This window comes from Nyctereutes procyonoides, unplaced genomic scaffold (assembly GCF_905146905.1).
Source record: "Nyctereutes procyonoides isolate TBG_1078 unplaced genomic scaffold, NYPRO_anot_genome, whole genome shotgun sequence".
NCBI classification, from domain to species: Eukaryota; Metazoa; Chordata; class Mammalia; order Carnivora; family Canidae; genus Nyctereutes; species Nyctereutes procyonoides.
The window spans coordinates 25,329,829-25,352,427 of NW_026575035.1; the positions used below are offsets into that span (position 1 = coordinate 25,329,829).

Sequence of the window (22,599 nt, forward strand, 5' to 3'; positions counted from 1 at the left end):
TTCTCTTCTTTATTCCAAATTTCTCACTTTTTTTGCATCTTGTTATATTACATATAGGTAATAAAAAGTCATAACCTACCTTATACCCTTTAAAATATAATAGGGCATAAATTTAGAAAAGATAAGCAATAACATTAGGCAAACTTAATGAAATATTTGCAAATAATAATATTTTAAGAAAAATGAGGATTACTATGTCTAATGATAAAATAATATTTGTGTAAGTAGCAGAACCAACACTGAGGTCTAAATCACAAGTAAAATTTCAGATCTTTCATTTTCTCAATATTTTGTTAGTCTTTCCATTTTCTAGCTTGTTTAAAATTCTTTCTCTAAAAATTACAAAGAATAAGTTTATGAAAGAAGATGTGAATGTGATTTTAAACAGATATGAAACGGAAATTTTAATACCAGAAATAGTAAAAGGAACTATGAAATATGCAACTTTTCTCACATTCAATATGTAAAGTACAGTTGATTGTGTCAGTATAGATCCTGGAAATCATGCTATAGATTGCCATTTTTCTAGGCTGAAATATAAGAATGTTAGGTCAAGACATGACTAACAGATTGAAAAGGGAGAAGTCGCCAGGCAGCCTTACTCAATCAGACTTACTTATCTTACTCAGCGCTTATTATTCAATCTTACTCAATTGTTCTAAACTTGTACATTTCCATGCCTTAATAATAGCTATTGGTTCTCTTATTTTCTCTAAACATTATTTCTAGAAAAAAATGTTGATAACACTTTGAATACATGTAGATTGAGAAGTTCTATAGCAATATTCAGTATTTACATGTTTTATACAGCCATCTGATAAATAACCTCTTTAGGTTTTTTCCATAGAAAAAAGAAAAAGACATTTTATTGACCTATTGCTTAGATACTCAAGTAGAATTTCAAAGCAAGTTTATTTGCACAGATTTGTTTATAATTGCGATATGCTAGTAAACCACTATTTTATGAGAAATGTTAATAGAAAAAGACCAGCATTGAATTCTCTCCTGCCATATAGAATACAAACTCTATCTTTAAATGGTTGGTTAAAGGTGCAATGCAGATTTCTCGGGTTAGCCTGCAGAGATGCATGAGATTTTAAATTTTGTTGGAAGAAAAAGCATTTACTCTCCATGTTCTATCAGGATTGGATATAAAAGCATTTTCATACAAGTTCAGTGGGTTAGAGTTTAAGAAAATGAATGATATTATTATTATTATTATTATTATTATTCTCCTGTTTGGGTAGAAATCTGAATCAGGGTGAACATATAGTGAAATAGTAACAAAAATAATGTGCACAAGAACCTTCAGAAAAGCAAACGTTTTAAAACAGCCTCTGTGACAAATAGTGAGAAGTTATATCAGTTTTTACTTTCAAGTGTATTTTGAAGCCTATTCCTATTCAGCATTCCAAGTAGAATTGGATTCCCCTTCCTCTTTTCCCCTTTTCATTCCAAATTTAGCAGTTGATTGTTGATAATAGCAATTGGTAGATTTTCCAAAAGGCCATTTAAGTTGGTCCATGAGGCAGAACAGACCAGGTGCAAATGACTTAGGTTCTTTGGCAACTATAGTAATGTGCCAAGTCTCTGGAGCTCGCACATACCACTCTTGTTCATCTGCATTTAATGGATTATTGTGGTAGTGGAGCAAATCAAAGAAAATAAATTGTGCACAAAAACAATTTGGAAAACTTTTCTTCTTAAGCAGAAAAAGGAAAACTTTTTATGATATAGACAGAAGGCTGGTAGTAGGTCGTGGACCAAATTTCAGGTTCCTTCCGAAATAAAATTTAAAATGAAGAAAAAACGCAGGTAGGGTAGAAACTAACACACTGTCTCCTAAGCATTACACAGGAGTTATCTACCTTAACATTTTCTTAAAAAAATGTATTCTTAGCCAAAAACTCATTATATTTGAGGAAAAAGAGTTCCACAAAAAGCAACTCATTCCGTTTAGTTCTATTTGAATGTATCATGACCGCCTTCCCTCCACTATAACTACATGGCCCGCACACTCTGTTCTTTCATTTTCCAGGTGTCCAACCCCAGGTTGTGATGGTTCAGGGCACGTGACTGGAAACTATGCTTCCCACAGAAGGTAAGATCAATTTCATTTCTTTTTTTTTTTTTTATTTGAGAGAGAAAGCAGAGAGCACAAGTGGGGATTTGTGGGGGAGGGACGGAGAGAGAGGGAGAAGCAGACTCCTCGCTAAGCAGGGAGCCTGATATGAGGCTTGATCCTAGGACCCTGGAATTATGACCTGAACAGAAGGAAGACACTTAACTGACTGAACCACCCAAGCACCCCATGGACCAATTCCATTTCTGAAGTAGGGAAAGCAGAATGTCCCCAGCAATGGCCAGTGAGATCATGTGGTTTGGTTTTGTTCTTTGTTGTCTACATACTTAGTTTGTCCGGCTGCCCTCGTGCCAGGAAAGGTGGTGTCAAAATGACTCCTACAAAGGAAGAAAAAGAAGACCCTGAACTCAAGTGAGTGTGACAGTTGAGGTGTGGCAGTTGAGGTGTGGCCAGATGTAGCTTGTTGGTCAAGCAGGGGGGCATTGGTTGAGATGCAACTGAGCATTGATTGAGGTTGGTGGGGGGCGAGGGGAGGTTCCCCATTAAATGCAAGGACTATTGAAGCAGCAGAGAGTCTAAGAGCTTGAGAAAATTGTCTTATTCCTAGCTTTGTGTATGCAGTTCTTTGATAATGCAAAAAAAAAAACCACAAAAAGTTTATACTTTTTCCAATTGTTTTAAAGAAGAACAGCATGATGGAAGTACAAGCATGACAAGTATGGCAGTGTTTCCAAAAAAACTTTAATTTTCGTTAAGGTGAAATTTTATCTTAAATTTTTGCTCTACAGCATTTCTAAATGCATTTTTTAGACATTTACAAACCAACATTCCAGTTCTATGGGCAAGGGGCTATGTAATGTGGGGCAACACAGTTAACATCTTATACCCGTGGTCTTTGGTTGGAGGCAGTGCCTATGTGCCTATGTGCCTATGTGGTTGGCTCTAGAGCTAAACGTGTGGGCATGAACTTGACTCCACTTCTTGTAAAATGGGTGACAAGTTACCTAAGCTCTATAAGCCTCACTTTCCCCACTAATAAATGAGATAGTAAACTCTCTGCCCAGTGGGTTTGCAGGGAAGATTGTGTGAGATAATGCGCAAACCTTGCTTAGCTCTGGCCTGTGGACCACTATTTCTGCTAATATAATGCTGTTTTGCTGGTTGTAGTGGCATTTTAAAAAATTCTTCAATTCCACCAGTTGCCTTCTGTATGGTATGGAATTGCCACTGCCTTCTTATTCACCTCGCCACAGTGCTTTGCCTGAGCTATCTGGCTGTCTCCCAGCTGGTAATGTCTCTGTGTGTCTCTCTAGATGTCCTGTGATAGGGTGTGACGGCCAAGGTCACATATCAGGTAAATACACATCCCACCGCACTGCTTCTGGCTGTCCCCTGGCTGCCAAGAGACAGAAGGAGAATCCTCTCAATGGGGCCCCCCTCTCCTGGAAACTGAACAAACAAGAGCTGCCACACTGTCCCTTGCCTGGCTGCAATGGGCTGGGCCATGTAAATAATGTTTTTGTCACCCATAGAAGGTAACATTCGTTTTCTGCCTTTTGTTGTGTTGTGATTTTTGTGATTGTGTGTCACCTCAATGTCTTTGGGTTGAGGGGGGAATCCCTCCTTGAGTTCACTCATCATAGCACTTTAGAGGTTGCAGCGAGTCTTGCCAGATAGATGGTTGACTCCTTTGAAGAATGAAAAATGCTATTTCCTCTGTTTCCAAAAATTTACTACACAGTTTTCAAGTGCTATAGAAACTGCATTTGTTTTTTGTATTCTCAAATTTGCTTATGCTGCTATTTTTTAATGGTTTAGTCTTTTAATGGTTCACTTCAATTTCAAGTGGTGATATTTACTCTATTATGTAGTGCAATTGTAAACTTTCTCTTTACATATTTATGTCCCTCCCTCTCATAGACTGGCTCAATTTCAGGCCAAATTGTAGTTATTTTGCTTCTGGGGAGATGTGACTCATCCTCAGCAGCCAGAAAGAGAATGACACAGTGACTACTAAGTATACGACAGGATGAGAGAGATTTAGAAAACCCTTTATAGTTTCACAATGACTTAATTCCTTTATCACTGAGTGTCGTGGATTTCAGTGGAGTCCTTTGTTGGGAACACTGATCTTAGTCCAGCTTTTTGGTTCACATTCTACCTAAAGAAAAGGCGCTAGAGATTCACTACACACCTCTCCAATCGAGGAGGCCCCTGCTAGTCTTCTGGCCCCTGTGCATGATGCGGATTTAAAATCCCATGAGGCTTTGGTGAGCCCTGGTGCTTTGCTTGTGAGCAGTATGCACTGAGCAAAACTGGGACATTCTATATCTTGTTTGACTTTAAAGATACATATCAATGGCTTCAGAAATGTAAGCGTCTCAGGAATTGATGTCTCAAGTGGATATACAGCCGCATCTGCTTATCGAGAAAACCTACATTTTTTAAGTGGTTTATTTTTTGATTTTCAAATGCATGGTCATGTTCACGACAGCACACATTGTTTTATTCTGAGTTTGTAGCCTCATTTCATATTCGGGAATGACAGTCACAAATCAAGTGTGCCTAATGGCATATTAACTGCACAGTAGCTTTACTTTCTTATCATGGACTCAGTAATCTCCATGTTAACACTGACAATGAAATATTAATGCTGGACTATGATGAGCACATCCCTCAGTCGGCAACAACAGAACTATCTTTAAAAATCATGAGGTTTTATATGATGACACTAAGGCTTGGTGAGGATCAGAGCAGCAGGGGCTCTCACTAGGGGCGGAAAAGTAATTGGTAGAGACACTCCAGGTCGCAGAGTGCCTTTAAGGAGTCAAGTTGCAAAAGAGCAAATGAACATGCCCTGCCCCCCAGATGCTGAGCTGTCAAGATGATGCCTCAGAGAGTCTCCTGCACACTGGAGCCCAGAGACATGTCGCAGAATGTCTGTGGTAGCATCACTCTGCTAAGTCCACTCCGGGAACAACCCACATACCCACTAAGTGTGCAAGGAAACAGTGGTATCTGCATAGGGGGCTGTCACGCAGCAGTGACAATGAAGATGTGTCCTGAGTGAATTTTAGAACAGTGCTGAGTGGAAAAGAATTGCCAAAGAACATGTATGACATACTTCTGTTTCCAGAAAGTTAAAAACAAGTAGCAAAATTTCATTTTAAAAAGCGAGGGAACCGTTGACCTACAATTCAAGGCATGGTTCTAACTGGGGGCAAGAAGGACAATTGTTGAAGGCATGGGGAGCTTCAGATATGTTTATGGTTGAGGGTAAAGGTGTTCACCTTGAGAATATTTTTAAACTGCAAATATGCACCGTATATATCTACGTACATATTACCTGTTTTATAATAAGAAAAAGAATATTAAGAGTTAAAAAATTAGGCTTCCACATTAATGCCAAGGTACTATTTTCCAGGAAAAAGGAAATAATTATATGTTAAAACAAGTGAGTAATTCAGATTTCACTGTTCTTCACTAGAGAGTTCTCTTGCTACTTGAAGGGTTTAAGAGACTGAATTCACTCTGGGATATCCTCTTTAAGGTGGAATGCTTCTCTTTACTATATGTAGAATGCGATGAAATAGTGTAATAAAATGCCAAGCTTATAGTCTGGCACATAATGGTGTCGAACCCAGACTACTTCCTTTCCCTTTCATAAAAATTATATCAACATATGTGTATATATGCAATAATTCGTTAATAATTCATTAAGGTAGGAATGCCTTATGCTGAAAGAGCACAACTTAACCTATGATACACTTTTATACATTCTGCATTTGGCCCTCAAATCCCTGATGCTGTTCAGCACTCTTTTCTATCACTGACAATAGCTAACATCTATTCAGGGCACGCTCTGTTCCAGTAGAGAACACTGTACTAAGTACCTTAGGTGGTTTATTCCTTTAATCCTTACCAAACCCTGTGCACTACAGAGGTAGTACAATTATCCTCCATTGACAGAAGAGCACAAGCACAGGGAAGTTCAGGAGCTGCCCTTGCACACCGCATTGGGACCAGAGAGCCCCCGTAGTGAGCACCTGCCTGTCCACATCCTTGGCGTTCAGTGGGTCTTGCTGTGTGCCAGACTCAAAGTCTTTCCCCAGCTATTCAGAGGTCAGTTTTGTAATTTTTCTCATTCCAACCTGCAGCAAATGGGAAAAATAACAAAACTTAGCTTAGAGGATGATGAAGAGTGATTTGATCCATGCATTTGCATCAGCATCATATTTACAGACTAATTATTTTAAAACTGTGCTTTAAGTGTTGCATGACAGACTTCTACTTTGACAAAAAGGCAGTCTGAGAAGACAAATGCTTTTATATTAAAGCACACACACAAGATCTTTGTAGGTTTAGAGCCAGAACTTCTAGGTGACAAGTAGACCTCATTCAGTGCTGTGCCATAACTGCCGTTTTTGAGGGGTATTTTTTTGAAGACTTTTAAATATAAAGAGTGATATCCATATAAATTGTATCACCTACTATTTCGCTTTAGAAAGGCAGATGAAGATATGGTCTAAAATTGGCATTAAGTGCAGTAAAATTGCAAATTGATAAAAACCATGACACATTTTTTCCTGCTTTTGCAATAAGAAGCCTTAACTTTGACAGTGACACCCCAGCCAACCTCCAGCTTTTCCTGAGCAGCAGACTGAAGCTCCATGGACAACGTGGTCATCCTCAAAAGGAAGCATGACTTTTTATAATATTTTCACTTCCAATTTTTTCAGACTTAAGATTTGTTTCCAAACTATAGTTTGGAAGATGTAACTATATTGGAAGATACAAACTATCAAGGGACATTTTGAAACCATATCTTCACTTTCATAACTTGACTATACCCTTTGGTTCTAAGTCCCACAGCTCTGAACCCTTTGCTAGCTCTCCTCACCACTGTGTTCCAACAGGGCAATTTATTGCCTTGTTGTTGGAAAAAAGCAGCTTGTTGAGAAGAAAAGTTCTGAGCTATGAATAGCCTTACCATTACCTGACAAGTGGACTTACTACTGGTTACTTTTGTGTTTTTTTAAGATATATTTATTTTATTTGAGGGAGAAAGAGAGAGTAATGGGGTGAGGAGGGAGGGGTGGGGAAGGAAGAAGAGAAAAAAAGGGAGAGAGAGAATCCCAAGCAGGCTCCCCACTGAGCACGGAGCCCTTGTAGGGCTCAGTTCCACAACCCTGAGATCATGGCCGGAGCGGAAATCAAGAGATGGACACTCAACCAACTGACTCACTACAGTTCACTTTAAATCCACCTTACCAATGAAGTATTAATCCTGTTAATGACCATTTTCTGAGAATACACTATGTGACATAAAACAAGACAGACTTGTGCAAACTTTTCAGAAGAAAAACAATAATGAAATTTATACAGACCATACTTCACAGCAAGAAGCTTACAAAATAGATCTGACTCATCATTGTGTTTGAACTTTTTCATTATTTTATTTTCCTTTGTTAAATATTTCCTAATTTATAAAATTCTGGCAAACCACATAGCCTTCTTTTTTTATATAGTATTATATGCCTATTATTTTGGATTTCATATAATCTTCATATAGAATAACTTTGAATTCACTTAAAAATACATTCATGGGGTGCCTGGGTGGCACAGTTGGTTAAACAACCGACTCTTGGTTTCAGCTCAGCTCATAATCTCAGAGTCATGAGATTGAGCCCCATATCTGGCTCCGAGCTCAGTATGGAGTCTGCTTAGGATTCTCTCTCTCTCTCAGTCTCTCTCTCGCCCCTCCCCCTCAAAATAAATCAATAAATCTTTTGAAAAAACACATTCATGTAGCAAACATTTATTGAGGACCATGCTTCAGAAACATTTCTTTTCACTTTGCCAAGTGTCCTAATGTTTGGATTGAAAATGATTGTTTGTACATGAATTGCAACCAAATTTCTGTGGGAAAAAATATTCTAAGTGGCTGATTGTGACAGTTTTTAATGATATTTAAAAACTGTATCCAAAAATACAACAAAATTGCACAAGAATTAATGGTTGCTTAGAACAACAAAATCATCTCATCATGAATTACAGCAAACAAGTTTTGTTCAATGTTGTCATTATCATTTTGGTGCAATTTAAATAAAACAGATGACATTAAAAAAAGGAAGCATAGCTGAAGAGCACAATATTAAGGAAAAGGTGTAAACCCCACTGCAGGGCAATACACCATCCACAGGTGTATTATATCTGATTATATTTATAGTGTTTCCTCTCATTCTCCTTTCAGGGTAGAGAATTTTTAGTGAAAAATAATGTCTAAAAAGTTAGAGAATAAATTAGAAACATTCCCATCCCCAAACAGTATGTGATACACCTGTTTATTTTTACTTTTGAGCTTGTATTATTTGGGGTCATGTTATATTGGGTTTGTGTTAATTTAAGTCATTCTGTAAAGATCAGACTACAGTACATAAAAAACAAGAAGAACTAGATATTGCTTTATCATTCAGAGTTTTGACTAGTTTGGAACAATTCTTATTTGTAACATATATGTATCATTTTGCATTTACAGAAAATAAAGTAACCACTCCTAAAAAAGGCACTTACATGAATGCAGAATGGTAACATTTTAACAAGATTAATTAAATGATAACAGCAGCAGCTATTTGAATTTTGATTTAAAGAACAAAAACCCAAAACATTATTACATTATCTGAGAGCCTTTGCTTTCATTTTCATAAATATTATGTTATTTCTACAAAGAGACTACAGATTATAGTGTAATTAATAGACAAAGACTTAGTAAGTGGTGAGTAGAAAACCTTAATTTTTGTAAGAAGTAATGTGTTAAAAAGAAGAAATCATATGCATTTCACACATTGGTATAATTTCTATTCTCACAGCCTATCTGGATGTCCTCTAAATGCACAAGCCATCAAAAAGGGCAAGGTCTCAGAAGAACTAATGACCATCAAGCTCAAAGCAACTGGCGGTAAGAGCACAGGGCTGGAGGTTGCCATCCTTACCAAGGTCTCAGCCATAGTTCCCCAAAGCATTCACATGCCACATTATTCTCTATAAGGGAAGTGCAGTTTTAATGTATAAGAAGGACACTTTCCTTAAATTTGAACTAAAACTATAACTTCATCTAAAAAACAATTACTTGGGTTTTTTCCTTCCTTTCTCATAACTATCTCCAACACAGAGAATCAAGCAGTGTTATTCAAGGGATTAAGACACACAGGCTGAACTTTTGTCCTTCAGTCCTCAAAATGACCAGTTTTGCATGAGCATGAGTATGTGTGTGTAGGTATGTGTGTGTTCCTGGTGTAAGCCTTCTGCCAAATTACAGTTTTTGGCATTGATCTTTGAGTCCTTAAATTTTGTTTCATCCTCAAAATGATATTTTTATGACGAATCTGGATTATTTAAATTTATATCTATATTTCCCTACATATTTCCCTAGTGTCCATGCCTTATCAAAGTTAATAGATGCAGTTTCTGAGCTCTGAGTTAATAGATGCGGTTCTGAGCTTTGGATCTTCCAATTTTCTTTTGATTCTTGAGTTCTTTTCCTAAGACTTCTCATCAATACCGTCTCAGGGAAGTGTTGTTTCCTTAGAACACCACCCTAAAGTGTCTAGAAACAATGGCAAAGCATTGTTATGCTTTGGAAGATTTATTTGATGGATCTTTGACACATAACTGGAATGAGGTAACCATTTATACTTTCTTTGAAAGTATTGCCCAGTATTTTTAATTTGCCTATAATTTTTTTTAAAAAGAAGGTATACAGTATCTGAGGGAGGGAAGCACTTTTGAGCTTCCTACTCTTTCCCTTGTGAGGCTTTCATCTGTTGCCAGATGCATACTTCAAGTGGCTCCTTGGGGGCCACCACTAAGAGATGAAGGGGGTCAATTTGCCTGTGGAGGAGGAATAAAAAAAGTTAGAGGTTCGGGACTGTGTTGGACATTCTTCCCAACATTTAAATGCTAAGTTAAAGTGCTTTCTCTAGATGTTTTCATTGTTCCTTGGAAATATTCTCCACTTCTCAACCGCCTCTTAGAACTTTTTCTGTGAAACTGGCACAATTTAATATTTATTTATTTATTTGTCACCTTATTTCAAGCACTATTTAAATGATGGGGGGTGCAATGTTACATTTAGAAAAAGCTACTTAGAAGTTAATTCAAAAAATGAGGCAAAAAAGGGATCCCTGAGTGGCTCAGCAGTTTGGCACCTGCCTTCAGCCCAGGGTGTGATCCTGGGGTCCTAGGATTGAGTCCCGCATCAGGCTCCCTGCATGGAGCCTGCTTCTCCCACTGCCTGTGTCTTTGCCTCTCTCTCTCTCTCTCTCTCTCTCTCTCTCTCTCTCTCATAAATAAGTAAAAATACCTTTTTAAAAAATGAGACAAAAGGATATCAAAGATAAGAAGGCAAAGTGGGAGAAGCCTGAGGATAATAGAAGGAATGTGTGAAGCAAGCCATTTCACAGTGGGTAAGAAGGAATCTCAGATTTGACTTTCAGCTTTTTAGACGCCAAAGCAAAAGGAGAATGTAATCATTATGAGACACTGTCAGTGAGTAAATTCAGAGTAAAACTTTCTCTGGAACTGAGTGCATGAAGAAAATATTTCTTATGGATCTTCATTATAAGAACACCAGTAACACCATTAACAGTAAATATAATAGAAATCACAGGCTGTTCCTAATAAAGAGAACAAGGTGGTGAGCTGTTGGCAGTATAGCAAACTACAGTGAAGTTTTACGGAGTGCCAGTGAGATATATGGGCTGCGTGCGCACAGCTGATAGATGGTGATAGTAACTTGGGAGCAGCTGGACTGCACACACATCCTTCAAAGGGTACTTTATAAATTGAGTATCTTCAGCTGAGCTTTCATAGGACATGAAGCAGCAGCAAGATGGCTGGACCACATTGACTAGGGTCTGAAGTGCATTTATTCTAAATGACTCAGGAAACTGGAAAAGTACATGTTTTCATAATCTGAGGAGCAAGGGGCTAATGCTCATCTAAAGCCTGAGAACCTACAATGACTTGTGTCTAAAGAATAATCCACCTGAGTTCAGGTCAGTGGTCAGTGGAGGGTCAGGGAGGCCCTAGAGTCATGTGAGGTCTTTAATGATGTGCCAGCCCATAGTCTCCTACTTTAAAGCTTGGACACAGCCATGGTTCCCTGGATGATTTTTAAAGCAGGTGTAACCTAATATTCCCCAGGCCCTAAAAAGCAATCAAATTGCAATAAAGTGCATACGACTTTAAATGTCTTGGTGTGCTATATTAGGTTAAAATAAGTACAAATCATTCAGGCAGTTGGTTGGATTACATAACATGTTAGGAGAATTTGACCTACAAACCAGTTAAAACATGGAAAGTCTACACCAAAAACGTTTACATTTATTTTAGAAGAATTTATCTTCTCCATCCTTGCCATAATTAAATTTTTTTCATGCTAATTTCTTAAAGACCATTAGTATTCTCCTTGATAATAAAATTCAAACATCTGTACATGAATGACTGCTTGCTTTTCTGTTCTTTGTGGGACAAGTAAAAGTTATAATGGTTGACCTTTGTATATGTTCTTATATTTAGTAGACCCTTCTAGTTCTTTCCCTGTGGCAAAGTTCCATGGTCTAAATATTGTAATACATTATTCTTTTCTGGATAGAACACTGTCTAACTACTTACAGCCCTTTATAAATTGAGCATACAAGTATATACATCCCTTATAAATTTATACAGAACATGAAGTATTATTATAAATTATGTAATCCCTAATTATGTATATTAGGCATAGATCTGTACTGAGTAAAGAAAGCATATTCCCTTGCTTTTAAATAGGTACACCCTATAAAGAAACAGGGCCACTGAAATAGTCCTACTAAAATATTTAGTGAAAATTTTATATGGTTTCCTTGGTCAACAATACTGTCTAGTCTAACCCAGCACTCTGCTTCTACTCTTTATTCTATTGTGTATGTATCTGTCAAGGAACTTTAGTGTACACATTTAATTGATAATTTCAAATCAGATTAAATATCCATGAGTAAAGGTAGCATTATAATGGTTAAGATAACATATTCTAGAGCCAGAGAGCTTGTGTTTTGAATCCCAGCTCTATTGCTTATTCCTTAACTTCTTCATGTCTTGGCTTTCCCATCTATAAAGTGTGGTAATAAGTGTATCTGCCTCTTGGGATCCTTAAGAGAATCAAATGAGTTAATATTTTCAAGTACAATGTGAAATTCAAAGTGCATCCTCTCAGTTCCACTCAGTGATGGAGGCTCTTAAAGACAATGTATTGAGAGGAGGTTGGCAGATAGATTGATGGAAATAGATAAGGTAATGTATTCATGGAAAAAAATTACAAAGAGATTGGCTAAAATATCTACCCCTCCCAAAATAAAATAAAATATCTCCCCAAATCCCAGAAATCATAATGAAAACATAGTTCACTTACTCATTAATTGCATGAGAATTTATTGAGTGCCTATTATGTGTTAGATCCGGTCACATATTTCTTATTTGAGGTCTCATTTCATGACTATACCTTCCCCCAGGCTTCTAGGTACCTTTTGTTCTCAAGCATCTTCCAAATGGCCCCATCTTGATCAAGAGGCTTGAGTGTCATCACTAACATTGGACGCCAGGGGAACGTAAATCCTAACTAGAGCTCAGTACCAAGAACCTGAGCTCTCGAGTCTTCTCACAAGCATCCACGACTTAACAGCCAAAATTAAACTCTTGATTTTCCTGCTGGAAGGAAAGGCTGCTCCTGTAGGCTCTCTCATCCCAGAAATGCCACTAGTTGCCCAGCTGCTCAAGCAGAAAGAGTAGTCTTCCTTGATTCCTCCCTTCTGTCATCCCCTTCCTCCCATTCATCACAAGCACTGCAGATCCCACCTACAAAGCATATGTTGAGTTGAATTCTATTAACACTACTTTCACTGCCGTGGGGCAAAGGACCATCAGACAAGCCAGGACCCCAGCGATAATCTCTTAACCAGTCTTCTGGTTTCTGCTCTCTCTCCCTCTCACCTCATTCTCCACTCAGAACTGAGTTATGCTTTTGAAAAGTCAACCAGATCACATCAACTTCCCTGCTTAAAATTCTTCACTTGCACGGAGAATGAACTCAGGCTCTTTGTGAGGTCCCCCAAGACCTGTTCCCTCATTCACTGTGCTTTCACTCAAAAGGGCCTTCTTACAGTCTTGGGAGCAGAATTCCCATTCCCTTCCCACCCCAGGCCTCTGTGCTCTCTACTCTCTCCTCTGGGATCTTCAGTCCAACTCAATCCCAAGCTGTTCATTGATGCATTCATGCCTGCCTTTTCACTGTGTCAGTAAAGTCTTAGATCAAAAGAGGCTTTCCAGCGAGGGTTCTCAATATACCCTGCTTGTTCCTTTCATGGTTCTTCATATTTTATCAGTGATTCCTTGCTTATTGTCTGCCTTACCAGATATCACGTAAGAAAATATCATCCTCCAATGTGGAATTTTATTGCAAAGAAATAGAAAGGAAAAACAATTTAGCAAAGAGAGCAATAGAAGTTTTCATTTGTTCAAACCAGAAACATTTCAAATGCTGATAGCACTAAGAATGCCTGTTTGACTGATAACCCATGCTCCCTGGTGCTGTCAGAAACAAGTCTGGGATTGAGATCGCACTCATCTGAGAGAAGATCCTATGGTAGGATAACAACTACAAGACTTGGTGCTCAGAATGCAATACAGTTCCCCAGATTCAGCCGGCCAGTTCAGAATAAATCCTGTGTCCTGGGTATTATAGATCCACTAGTGTGGTGCTAGGCCATTGTTTATTGTTTTCTTAGGAGCTGTGTCACACTGTTGACTCATATTCAAGTTGATCTAGGTACTAAAATACCTAGATCTTAGTTTTTGGTTTGCTTTTTTTCTTCATTGGATCTCAAAGCCCAATATTAGATCAATCTTGTGACATACACTCTTCATCGATGCATGCATGGCTCACTTCTATTTAGGTAGTTAGATACTTATAACGAAGCAGTTAAGTACCCACAAAACGGCCACCTGCTTTATCAAGCTTGATGTAAACTTTCAGGGCTTACATTTTTCACCATGTTATTGGTGAGAGTCATCCGTGTCATTTTGGTGGGCGGGCGGTGTATTTCTAGGTTTCCAGGGCTGCTGTGCCATGCACTATGTTCATCTTGTGCGTACCTCCCTGTGTGCTTGTGTTTGTCTCAAGTGTGTACCTAGGGATGGGATTGCTGGGTCACAGACACGTGAAGTTCACCTTCGGCGAACAATGAACTATTTTCCAGAGTAGCAGTAACCCCAGGGCAGTATAAGAGGCTAGAACTGTTTCAGACAAATTTTCAGTTCTCTCATCCTTGCTCTCATGAATTCAATCCTATTAAATGCAGATGCAGAAGTTTACATTTATTCCCCCTTAATTGTTATCATGTCTTTGGTTTGGATTCATTATTCGGGACAGTTAAAATCACCTCACATCCTGCTTCTGTCTTCTTTAATATAAGCTACCGTTCCCAGCTTTAAAAAATACATAAAAAGCATTTATATTCCTTCTATAAAACAGTGATGGGAAGTACCTCCATTCATTGAGCACCTACTATACGTTCAGCACTTTATTATTTATTGCATTCATTCTCACAACAGAGATTTTATGTCTATTTTATTGAAGAGGAACCTGGGGCACAAAGAAAGTAAGTTGTGCAGGTTCAAGAACAAGAGTCAAGGCCAGCATTCAAACCCCAAAACCCATGTTCCCTCTCCTAGATCACATTGCTCCTTATCCAACTCTACATAGGGAACACAAATTCTGTGTCCCTGGGACTCTAAGCCACCTGCCAGCACCTCAGCTCTCCTCCAATGATGGTTCATAAGGTCACAGACAGGGAATAAATATATAAGTAATCAACATAATTCATGTCGTAACTGTTCTCACAGCACTGTGTATGAGACGAAGCATGGGCTCTGCAATTCTTTCATAGCAGGCGGGTTATACAGCTTCTGTCAGTGATGAGGGTGGCTTCAGTTAGCCTCTGTAGGTCTCAGTGTCTTCACATGTGCAAAGGGTATCATGGAACATGCCCTTTAGTATGCAGTGAAGTTTAAATGAGAAATTATTTGCAGACATGTCCAGCAGCACATCTGGAACATAAGGGCATTACATTAAATGGTAGCACTCTTCTGCTTCCTTTTCTTACAAAGGAATTCAGTCCTGGAACTCTTTAACCCACCTTTTTAGAATCTTGGGAATGGATTTGGGTAAAAATTCAACATTTCAAATTAAAGTATAATTTTCACTTAACAAACCACCAATATAAACGTAAAATGACTCATCTTGTCACTGTCTCATATTTTCTGTTTGAACTCAGATAGTCTGACTTTTTGTAGGTTTAGAGAGTGATGAAGAAATTAGGCATTTGGATGAAGAAATAAAGGAACTGAATGAATCCAACCTTAAAATTGAAGCGGATATGATGAAACTTCAGACACAGGTAAAAACAACAACAACACAACAGAAAAGCTGTTAGTTATTTTTAAAGTGATCACAATCTTTAGTGGAGGCAAAACATTAAACTGTTAAACATTCATTGCACTACAAATTAAACTGATCTCTTACGATGAAAAAACTAAGCGTGCCTCGATGACACTGTTACTGTAAAGCTTGGTATATAGCTAGATCACCCTGGGCCATCATTGATTGGGTACCTGTAGGCAGAGCTACTCATATTTTTGCCTTTGGTGCGGTAAAGCCAATTGTCCTGTATCTAGAGTCCTACACAGCACATGTGCTTTAGAAAAATTGTTACGAGAAGATATGAGAGTAGTTAGTTTTATTCAATATTCAAATAAACAGAGCACCTTTGCACATTTAATTTTCCTAGAACATCTCTGAATGTGTATTTGTTAGAGACGATTGTTTTTGGAGATTTTTCTGGACAGACTCTTTACTGAAAAATCCAAGCAATTTCTCAATTATATATTCTCCCGTGTAATATCACCCCATCCCCTAGATTTATCCAAATGGAAAATAAAAGTTCAGTCCAGTTTTTTAAAAAAAAAAAAAAACACTAAAAAAAAAAAAAAACACTAATAATGACTATATTACAACAAGTCAGAAGGAAAAGAATAATGAGCCAAGGCCTGCAGAAGTTCCTTTCCCTCTTCTGCACTCTCCTGAAATGAGGGGTTTGGGGGCCTCTGTGGTTACTGACTCTCAGAAATCCTCACTCATAGCAGCTTAAGACAGAAGGTTTCAGTCCATTTGAAACACAGGTCTGGTTTCCTTACCCACTGTGACTAGTGTCATAATCTTTCATTAATAGCAGCCAGATCCACAAAAGAGCTTGATGCACTGGTTTGCAAATCATAGGACCTCCTCTTGAGAACCATTAGTGAAGACAGCAAAAGCCTCTGCCCTCAGGCAGCTCAAAGTCTAGAAGGGGGACACAGATAATAACAACAAAGAGTTATAAATGACTAATTACACTGTATGGGACAAGGCGACAGGGAGAAGCAGCCAGGTTTCAATATAAAATAGGATAGCCAGCCTCAGGAGGAAGGACACATGTTGGCAAAGACTTGCGAAGCTGAGGGAGGTAGTCACATAGGTACAGGGGACAGTGTTTCAAACAGGAAAAACCACAAGTGCAAAACCCCTAAATCTTGAGAGGGCTCAGAGTTCTGAGAAAAAAGCACAATGAGCACTTCTGCAGGCAAGCAAACAAGGAGGGGGAATCAGAAGAGATGAGTCCCTGACGTAACACATGGAGCACCCCAGGCCATATTAAAGATCTTGGTTTTTATTCTGAATGAATGCAGAACCACTACAGGGTTCTGAGCCCATAGTTGACCCAATCATATTTGACTTATATCCTGACTCACATTTTAAGAGACTTGTATTGGTAGCTGCATGGAAGACAGGCCAAAGAGATTGTGTGGGGCCAAGCCAGGGGCAGGACTGCCCATGAGAAGGCAGTCACAGTCACCTGGAAAGCTGGCCCAGGGGCCACCAGTGTAGGTAGGGACAGTCTCCATCTTGGATATTGGGAAAGAGAAGCACAGTGGATTTGAAGTATGAGAGAAAGAGAGCCTTCAGGGATACCTTGAAGGCCTGAGTGATATTCAAGTTGGGAAGGTGAGGACTGCTTGGACATACTGAGCTTGAGATAGCCACCATGTAGCCACATGGAGATGTGGAATTTGCAACTCATGGGAGAAGTCTGGGATAAAGAATGTGATTCCCAAACTTAGAGCAATATGAAGGGTTGCAGTTTCATGAGGAGAAGGTGCAAAGTACACATTCCTTGGCAGTTCGGTTCAGCTGATGCCTTTCTTTGAGAGAGAAACATGTTGCACTCCTTCAGATTCAGCAGTTCACATTCCCAAGCTATTTCAATTTCAGATCACATCTATGGAGAGCAACCTAAAGACAATAGAGGAGGAGAACAAGCTCATAGAACAGAACAATGAGAGCCTGCTGAAGGAGCTGGCCGGACTGAGCCAAGCTCTCATCTCAAGCCTTGCTGACATTCAGCTCCCACAGATGGTAAGTGCAAGGCTGGACGTCCGCTGCTCCATCACAGTGGCAGCGTGCGGCCCATCCCCAGCCACCAGGTACTCTGACTAGCAACAACCTCCCTCATGGGGACCGTGACACATACAGACAGTAAATTACCTTAAGGCCAAGGGTTTTTGATACTGCAGCAATCAAAGGTGAGAGTTTATTTAAAACTTGTTTTATAATGTAATATGGATGTCAGAGGCCAAAGCTCCCCAAAAGTTTGTTTCCAAATAGAAAGCTTAGAGGGCTTACAGACATTTGTACCATCCACCCAACTCAAGAACCATAAAAATTTTTTTTAAAAAATTTAACTTGGTATTAAGGAAGAATATACTTTAGGAAGAACATACTTAAATTCTTATGTGGAATAAAAAAGTGAGCAAGGCATCCTTATTTTCAAAATCTAAACATATATTTGAGTTATGACAGCTACTTAAAATTCATAGACAATTAGTTCCTATCATATTTTCATAAATATAACAAACATTTGGAAGAGAGGCTACCTTGTTGAATGCTTTTAATTTCCTTAATGCTTAGAACAAATTTTCTAAAGCTGCAAGTTTTATATAGAGAATGATTTAAAGAAGCATTTAATTAATGAAAAAATATGATTGATTTACCTGAAAGCAATAAATCCCTCAATTTACTCAATTTTGCAGCATGGAGCCCTCATCTCATTCAATCCCAAATGTGTCTCTTGACAATAAACAAAATCAATAATGTAATAATAACACAAAGGAAAATAAATTACTTTATGACCAATATTAAGGTAAATTATTGGATATTATTATAATATTATTTATGAACACTTGTCTAACTCATACTTGAGATTTGTATTCATTACAATTTTTTCCTTCACAAGTGCCATAAAAATAACTGTTATGGTACAAGGGAATTTCACCTTGTAGAGCTATATGCGAGGCATCCTGGTGGTGATTTTTAGGGCTGATTACAGTAAACATTCACGCAAACACCTAAGACCGAGCCTTGGCCTTCCCATTCTGTAGTTGAGGAAATCAAAGCTCAGAGAGTTCATTCATGTGATCAAGGCTCCAAAGCCAGATGAGCCCAGCTTCGCTATGTGGCCTCGATCCACTCCGTGGCCCGGGTCCTCATCCAGTTATGAACACTCCAAGAAACACATGATACAGCAAAGGCAGAAACTAAAAGGGAACAGAAAACTGTGGTTAGTCAATACTTATAATTCAGATCAGTATTTTGCTGAGCACAGCAAAATTATCTTCCAATTTAGCAAGCCTACCTTCTAAATAACAGCAATAACAGTAACATCTTTTATAGCTAGAGTATTTAGACCCTTTTCAAGTCCTTCCTTGCAAGTATTTTGTGAAGTAAAGCACATGTCACATGTATTCAAAAAGGGGAACACGCAGACACCAGGAAATGGTTCGTAGCATGCCCTTCGTGTCATGCATTTCCCTTCAAGCACACATGTGATTTACACAGATCATGGGATCACTCTCTGTTGTCTCACATTAGGCAAAGGTGCTACCAAAACACACAAAGAAGATTAAGAGATAAGTAGATCTGGACTTGGTGAATCTGATATACTACCCGGAACAGGGATAGAAAAATACAAGAATATATTACAATGATGCCACAAGGGAAAAATGTACAAAAAGGTGCCTGAGGATGAAAAAGGAAAAAAAAAATTCCACCTGGTTAGTGAGCAACTGGCTCAGATCTTAAAGTCCTTAAGTTCCAGCCCAGGGCTGTCAAAAGAGTTCAAGGAAAGCCTTCCTCCGTGGCTTCTGAACATTCCCTCTGGCAGATAGAAGGTCTGTGCTGAGCTGAGCATGGGCCGTTGAAGCTGAGGCGGCCTCTGGAGAGAGAGTAGTGCAGCTTCCAGGGGTCCCGCTCCGGAGCCAGACATCGACCTGATGCGGCTCCAAACTGAGCACAAAATATTGACAATCACAGCAATCCCGTTAACGGAGCAAAGAGTGGACGGATGAATCACGGCACACTCAGCCCCTCTCCATCTCCCCAGACTCCAGCAGCCCTCCCCCTCGGACTCTGGAGCTACTGCTACTCTTTTGTGTTCCTTGGTCCTCCTTTTGTCCCCACCCGGATCACTGTGATTGGTTCAATGTGTTTTGTCTTCCTTTAGGGGCCTATCAGTGAGCAGAATTTTGAAGCCTATGTAAATACACTCACAGACATGTACAGCAATCTGGAACGGGACTACTCCCCGGAATGCAAAGCTCTGCTGGAAAGCATCAAACAGGCAGTGAAGGGCATCCACGTGTAGGACCACAGCGCTGCCGGGCACCAGAAACTACACACAGCCGGAGGTTGCAGCGCGGCATTTACAATTGCAACATTGCACTAATTTTTTTTCCCCCAGCTGACATAAAAAGGAAAGAAAAACTATGATAGACTCTTTGGATTAAAAGCAATGCAGTCAAATACTAGATCTTATTTATTTTCATATGTTTTAATTTTATTTCTTCATTGCACTCTTTTGGGTTTGTTTGTTTTTTTTTTTTGTAAAGTGTATGTAAAATAAATGTGACATTTTTATATTTTATTTATTTCTAATCAAAGAGTTTTTTATCTTTTAGCTGCATTTTGAAGTCTGCCATATTTTTACAAGTGTGTTTATTAATTTATTTTCCAATAGAATTTAAATAGAAATGCTATTCTCAAATCACATATCTTGCTGGGTTTAAGTGAGAAAAAGAAAAGTGAGACGTAAATCCTTGTCTAAGGACTGCACTAGGGTCCAGTTTGATTTTTATTGCACACTTTTTTTCCTCCCTTTCACTGGCTTTTGTATTTATAAATGGGCTGGCCTGAGGTGCGGGAAGAAATCAGCAGGTAGATGGCGCCCACTAGCGGGAAGTGCGCGCTCACAGAAGCACAGTGTGCTGGGAAACAGCCTGTTCAGAATTTGTTAGCAATAATTAAATACAGCAATCAGCAAAGTATTCGACTTGGCTGTACGGTTTTAGTTAATATGAATTATTTATTTGACATGTTTTAAAGAAACATAAGCTTTTTTAGTGATGCAGATTTGTCTGTTTGTTTTTCAAGTCATATCAGATAGTTGGCAACTCTTATCCCAAGATGAGAAATAAGACTTGATGTGACCAGCCAGGCTTTCCTGCCATATGTTGGTACAATATACAAGTGACAATATTGATGTAGATTTGTACTTAGCAAATACAAACACATCCAAATGGAAAATTTTGTAGATACCATATCCCTTGAAATAGCATTTATCTTACTGGGTGAACTGGAAAGGAATGGGAAATACAATAACACACGAAAAAAAAAAAACATTACCCCGATCTAATTACTTTAAACGCTGGTGACATTGTCTTACCCTCTTTAGGCAACAGGAAAACTTTCAATTTGATTTAAAAAAAAATCTTTCCATAGAACTACAAGTGCTACAAAGTATACACACTCACACCCACAGACACATACCCACAGATAGACACACTCACGTAGACTCACACACGCATGAAATTGAGCCTGAAATCTTGATTTTCTGGATGGATCAGAGTTTAGTAGTTGCTATAGTAAAGGCAATGTCTATTTCAGGGATTGTAAAGTAGTTAAGCATTGTTTCAAAAGTTTTTTTATATTTATTTTTTTTAAGAAAAAGGTATAGACAACCAGCTAAACTGCCTTTTTGGTGTGCACACACACCTCGTGTGCAATGTGCCTCCGTGTAAATGGACACTTGAACTTAGTGTGGGCTTAATTTTCTGTGCTATAACAAAAGTGTTTATTTTTTATTAGCCTCATGGATATGTAGATTGAATGTGATGGCACTCACAGGCTTGATATATTCCACTGTTATTACTGTTACCTGCACAAATTGAAAGTAATATCAACAGTAATTCCACTTCCATGACACTGTGGTCATTGTTATGTACTAAGTGGGGATTATCTTCGGTTTGGGGTTTATCTGAACCCTTGAATCTTAGTTTAGTGAAAATGAAATGTCTGTTCTTAGGTAGGAACGGTGTTTATTTAAAAATCAATTTTAAAAAAAGAGCTACCATATGTGCTGTCTATTATAAATGGGACACCAAACGAAATTTTCTATTAAAGTTATGTACTTGCAAACATTTTGCTATACAGTACTTAATAGATGCATACAAATAAGTTCACTTATTACAAAGACAAAAGTTTAATTTGCTAAATATTTTAACAAGTTTGTTATATATTTTATTTAATTTAAAAGAAATCTCTTACCAACCTATGTATTTATTACTATAATTTACTATGACTTCGGGTTAATTTATTTGTGTTTGCATAGTTTGAGCAGACTGTTTTGTGAAGTATGTTTGTATTTATTTGCCTCCTTTGTACTTGATGTGTTTTGTAATGTGCACTGATTTTTTTCCTTTCAACTCTGTTAATGATAGATACTGTAAATTGGGTCTTTTGTAAACAACAAAAAGGCAATGATGTATGCATTTTTTTTAATTTGAAGTAGCTTGTTTGTATACTGTTTCTTCAAACAATTAATATTTCTTACATCAAAGCAACAAAATTGTGTTCAGTGCTGTACATTTGGTGTATGGTAGGAAATAAAAATTGATAATGAGTTTTGCTGTGTTGTTTCTTAGGGTACTATATCGAGACCATTATCACCATTCCATGAAAAGCACTGTCCCAGAGGAGTCATACTGAGGCAGACTGCACCAGAGTCAAGTAGCACCGATGCATTTCAGTTCTCCCAACCTGGCTGATTGTTTCATCCCAAGTGGACAGGATTTTTTGCCAGTTAAGGAGTTGTCACAGCCTTTGGTTCAGCTTACACATCCAGAACAGAGAATACCTTTGATGTAAGGGAAAACTTTGCCAGCACCAAGAGGTGATTCACCTGTATCTAGTGAATGATAAGATATAGGCCCCACCCTGCTAATCCCACAACTGCTTTGGGTACCGCGTGTATCTCTATATTCATACAAGCCAGCTG

At 38.4% G+C, this 22,599-nt stretch overlaps 1 protein-coding gene across 1 annotated transcript in view; it reads left to right on the top strand.

Moving 5' to 3' along the window:
- Window positions 1-22,073, top strand: part of LOC129505323 (suppression of tumorigenicity 18 protein-like) — a 115,441-nt gene extending 93,368 nt beyond the window's left edge. Inside the window, exons 16-22 of the mRNA XM_055318331.1 lie at window positions 2,039-2,101; window positions 2,414-2,494; window positions 3,397-3,618; window positions 8,953-9,041; window positions 15,470-15,573; window positions 17,484-17,627; window positions 19,771-22,073. Coding sequence (XP_055174306.1) covers window positions 2,039-2,101; window positions 2,414-2,494; window positions 3,397-3,618; window positions 8,953-9,041; window positions 15,470-15,573; window positions 17,484-17,627; window positions 19,771-19,911 — 844 coding nt within the window. The 3' untranslated portion in view covers window positions 19,912-22,073. The remainder of the gene's footprint in view (window positions 1-2,038; window positions 2,102-2,413; window positions 2,495-3,396; window positions 3,619-8,952; window positions 9,042-15,469; window positions 15,574-17,483; window positions 17,628-19,770) is intronic.
- The last annotated feature ends 526 nt before the right edge of the window (window positions 22,074-22,599 follow it).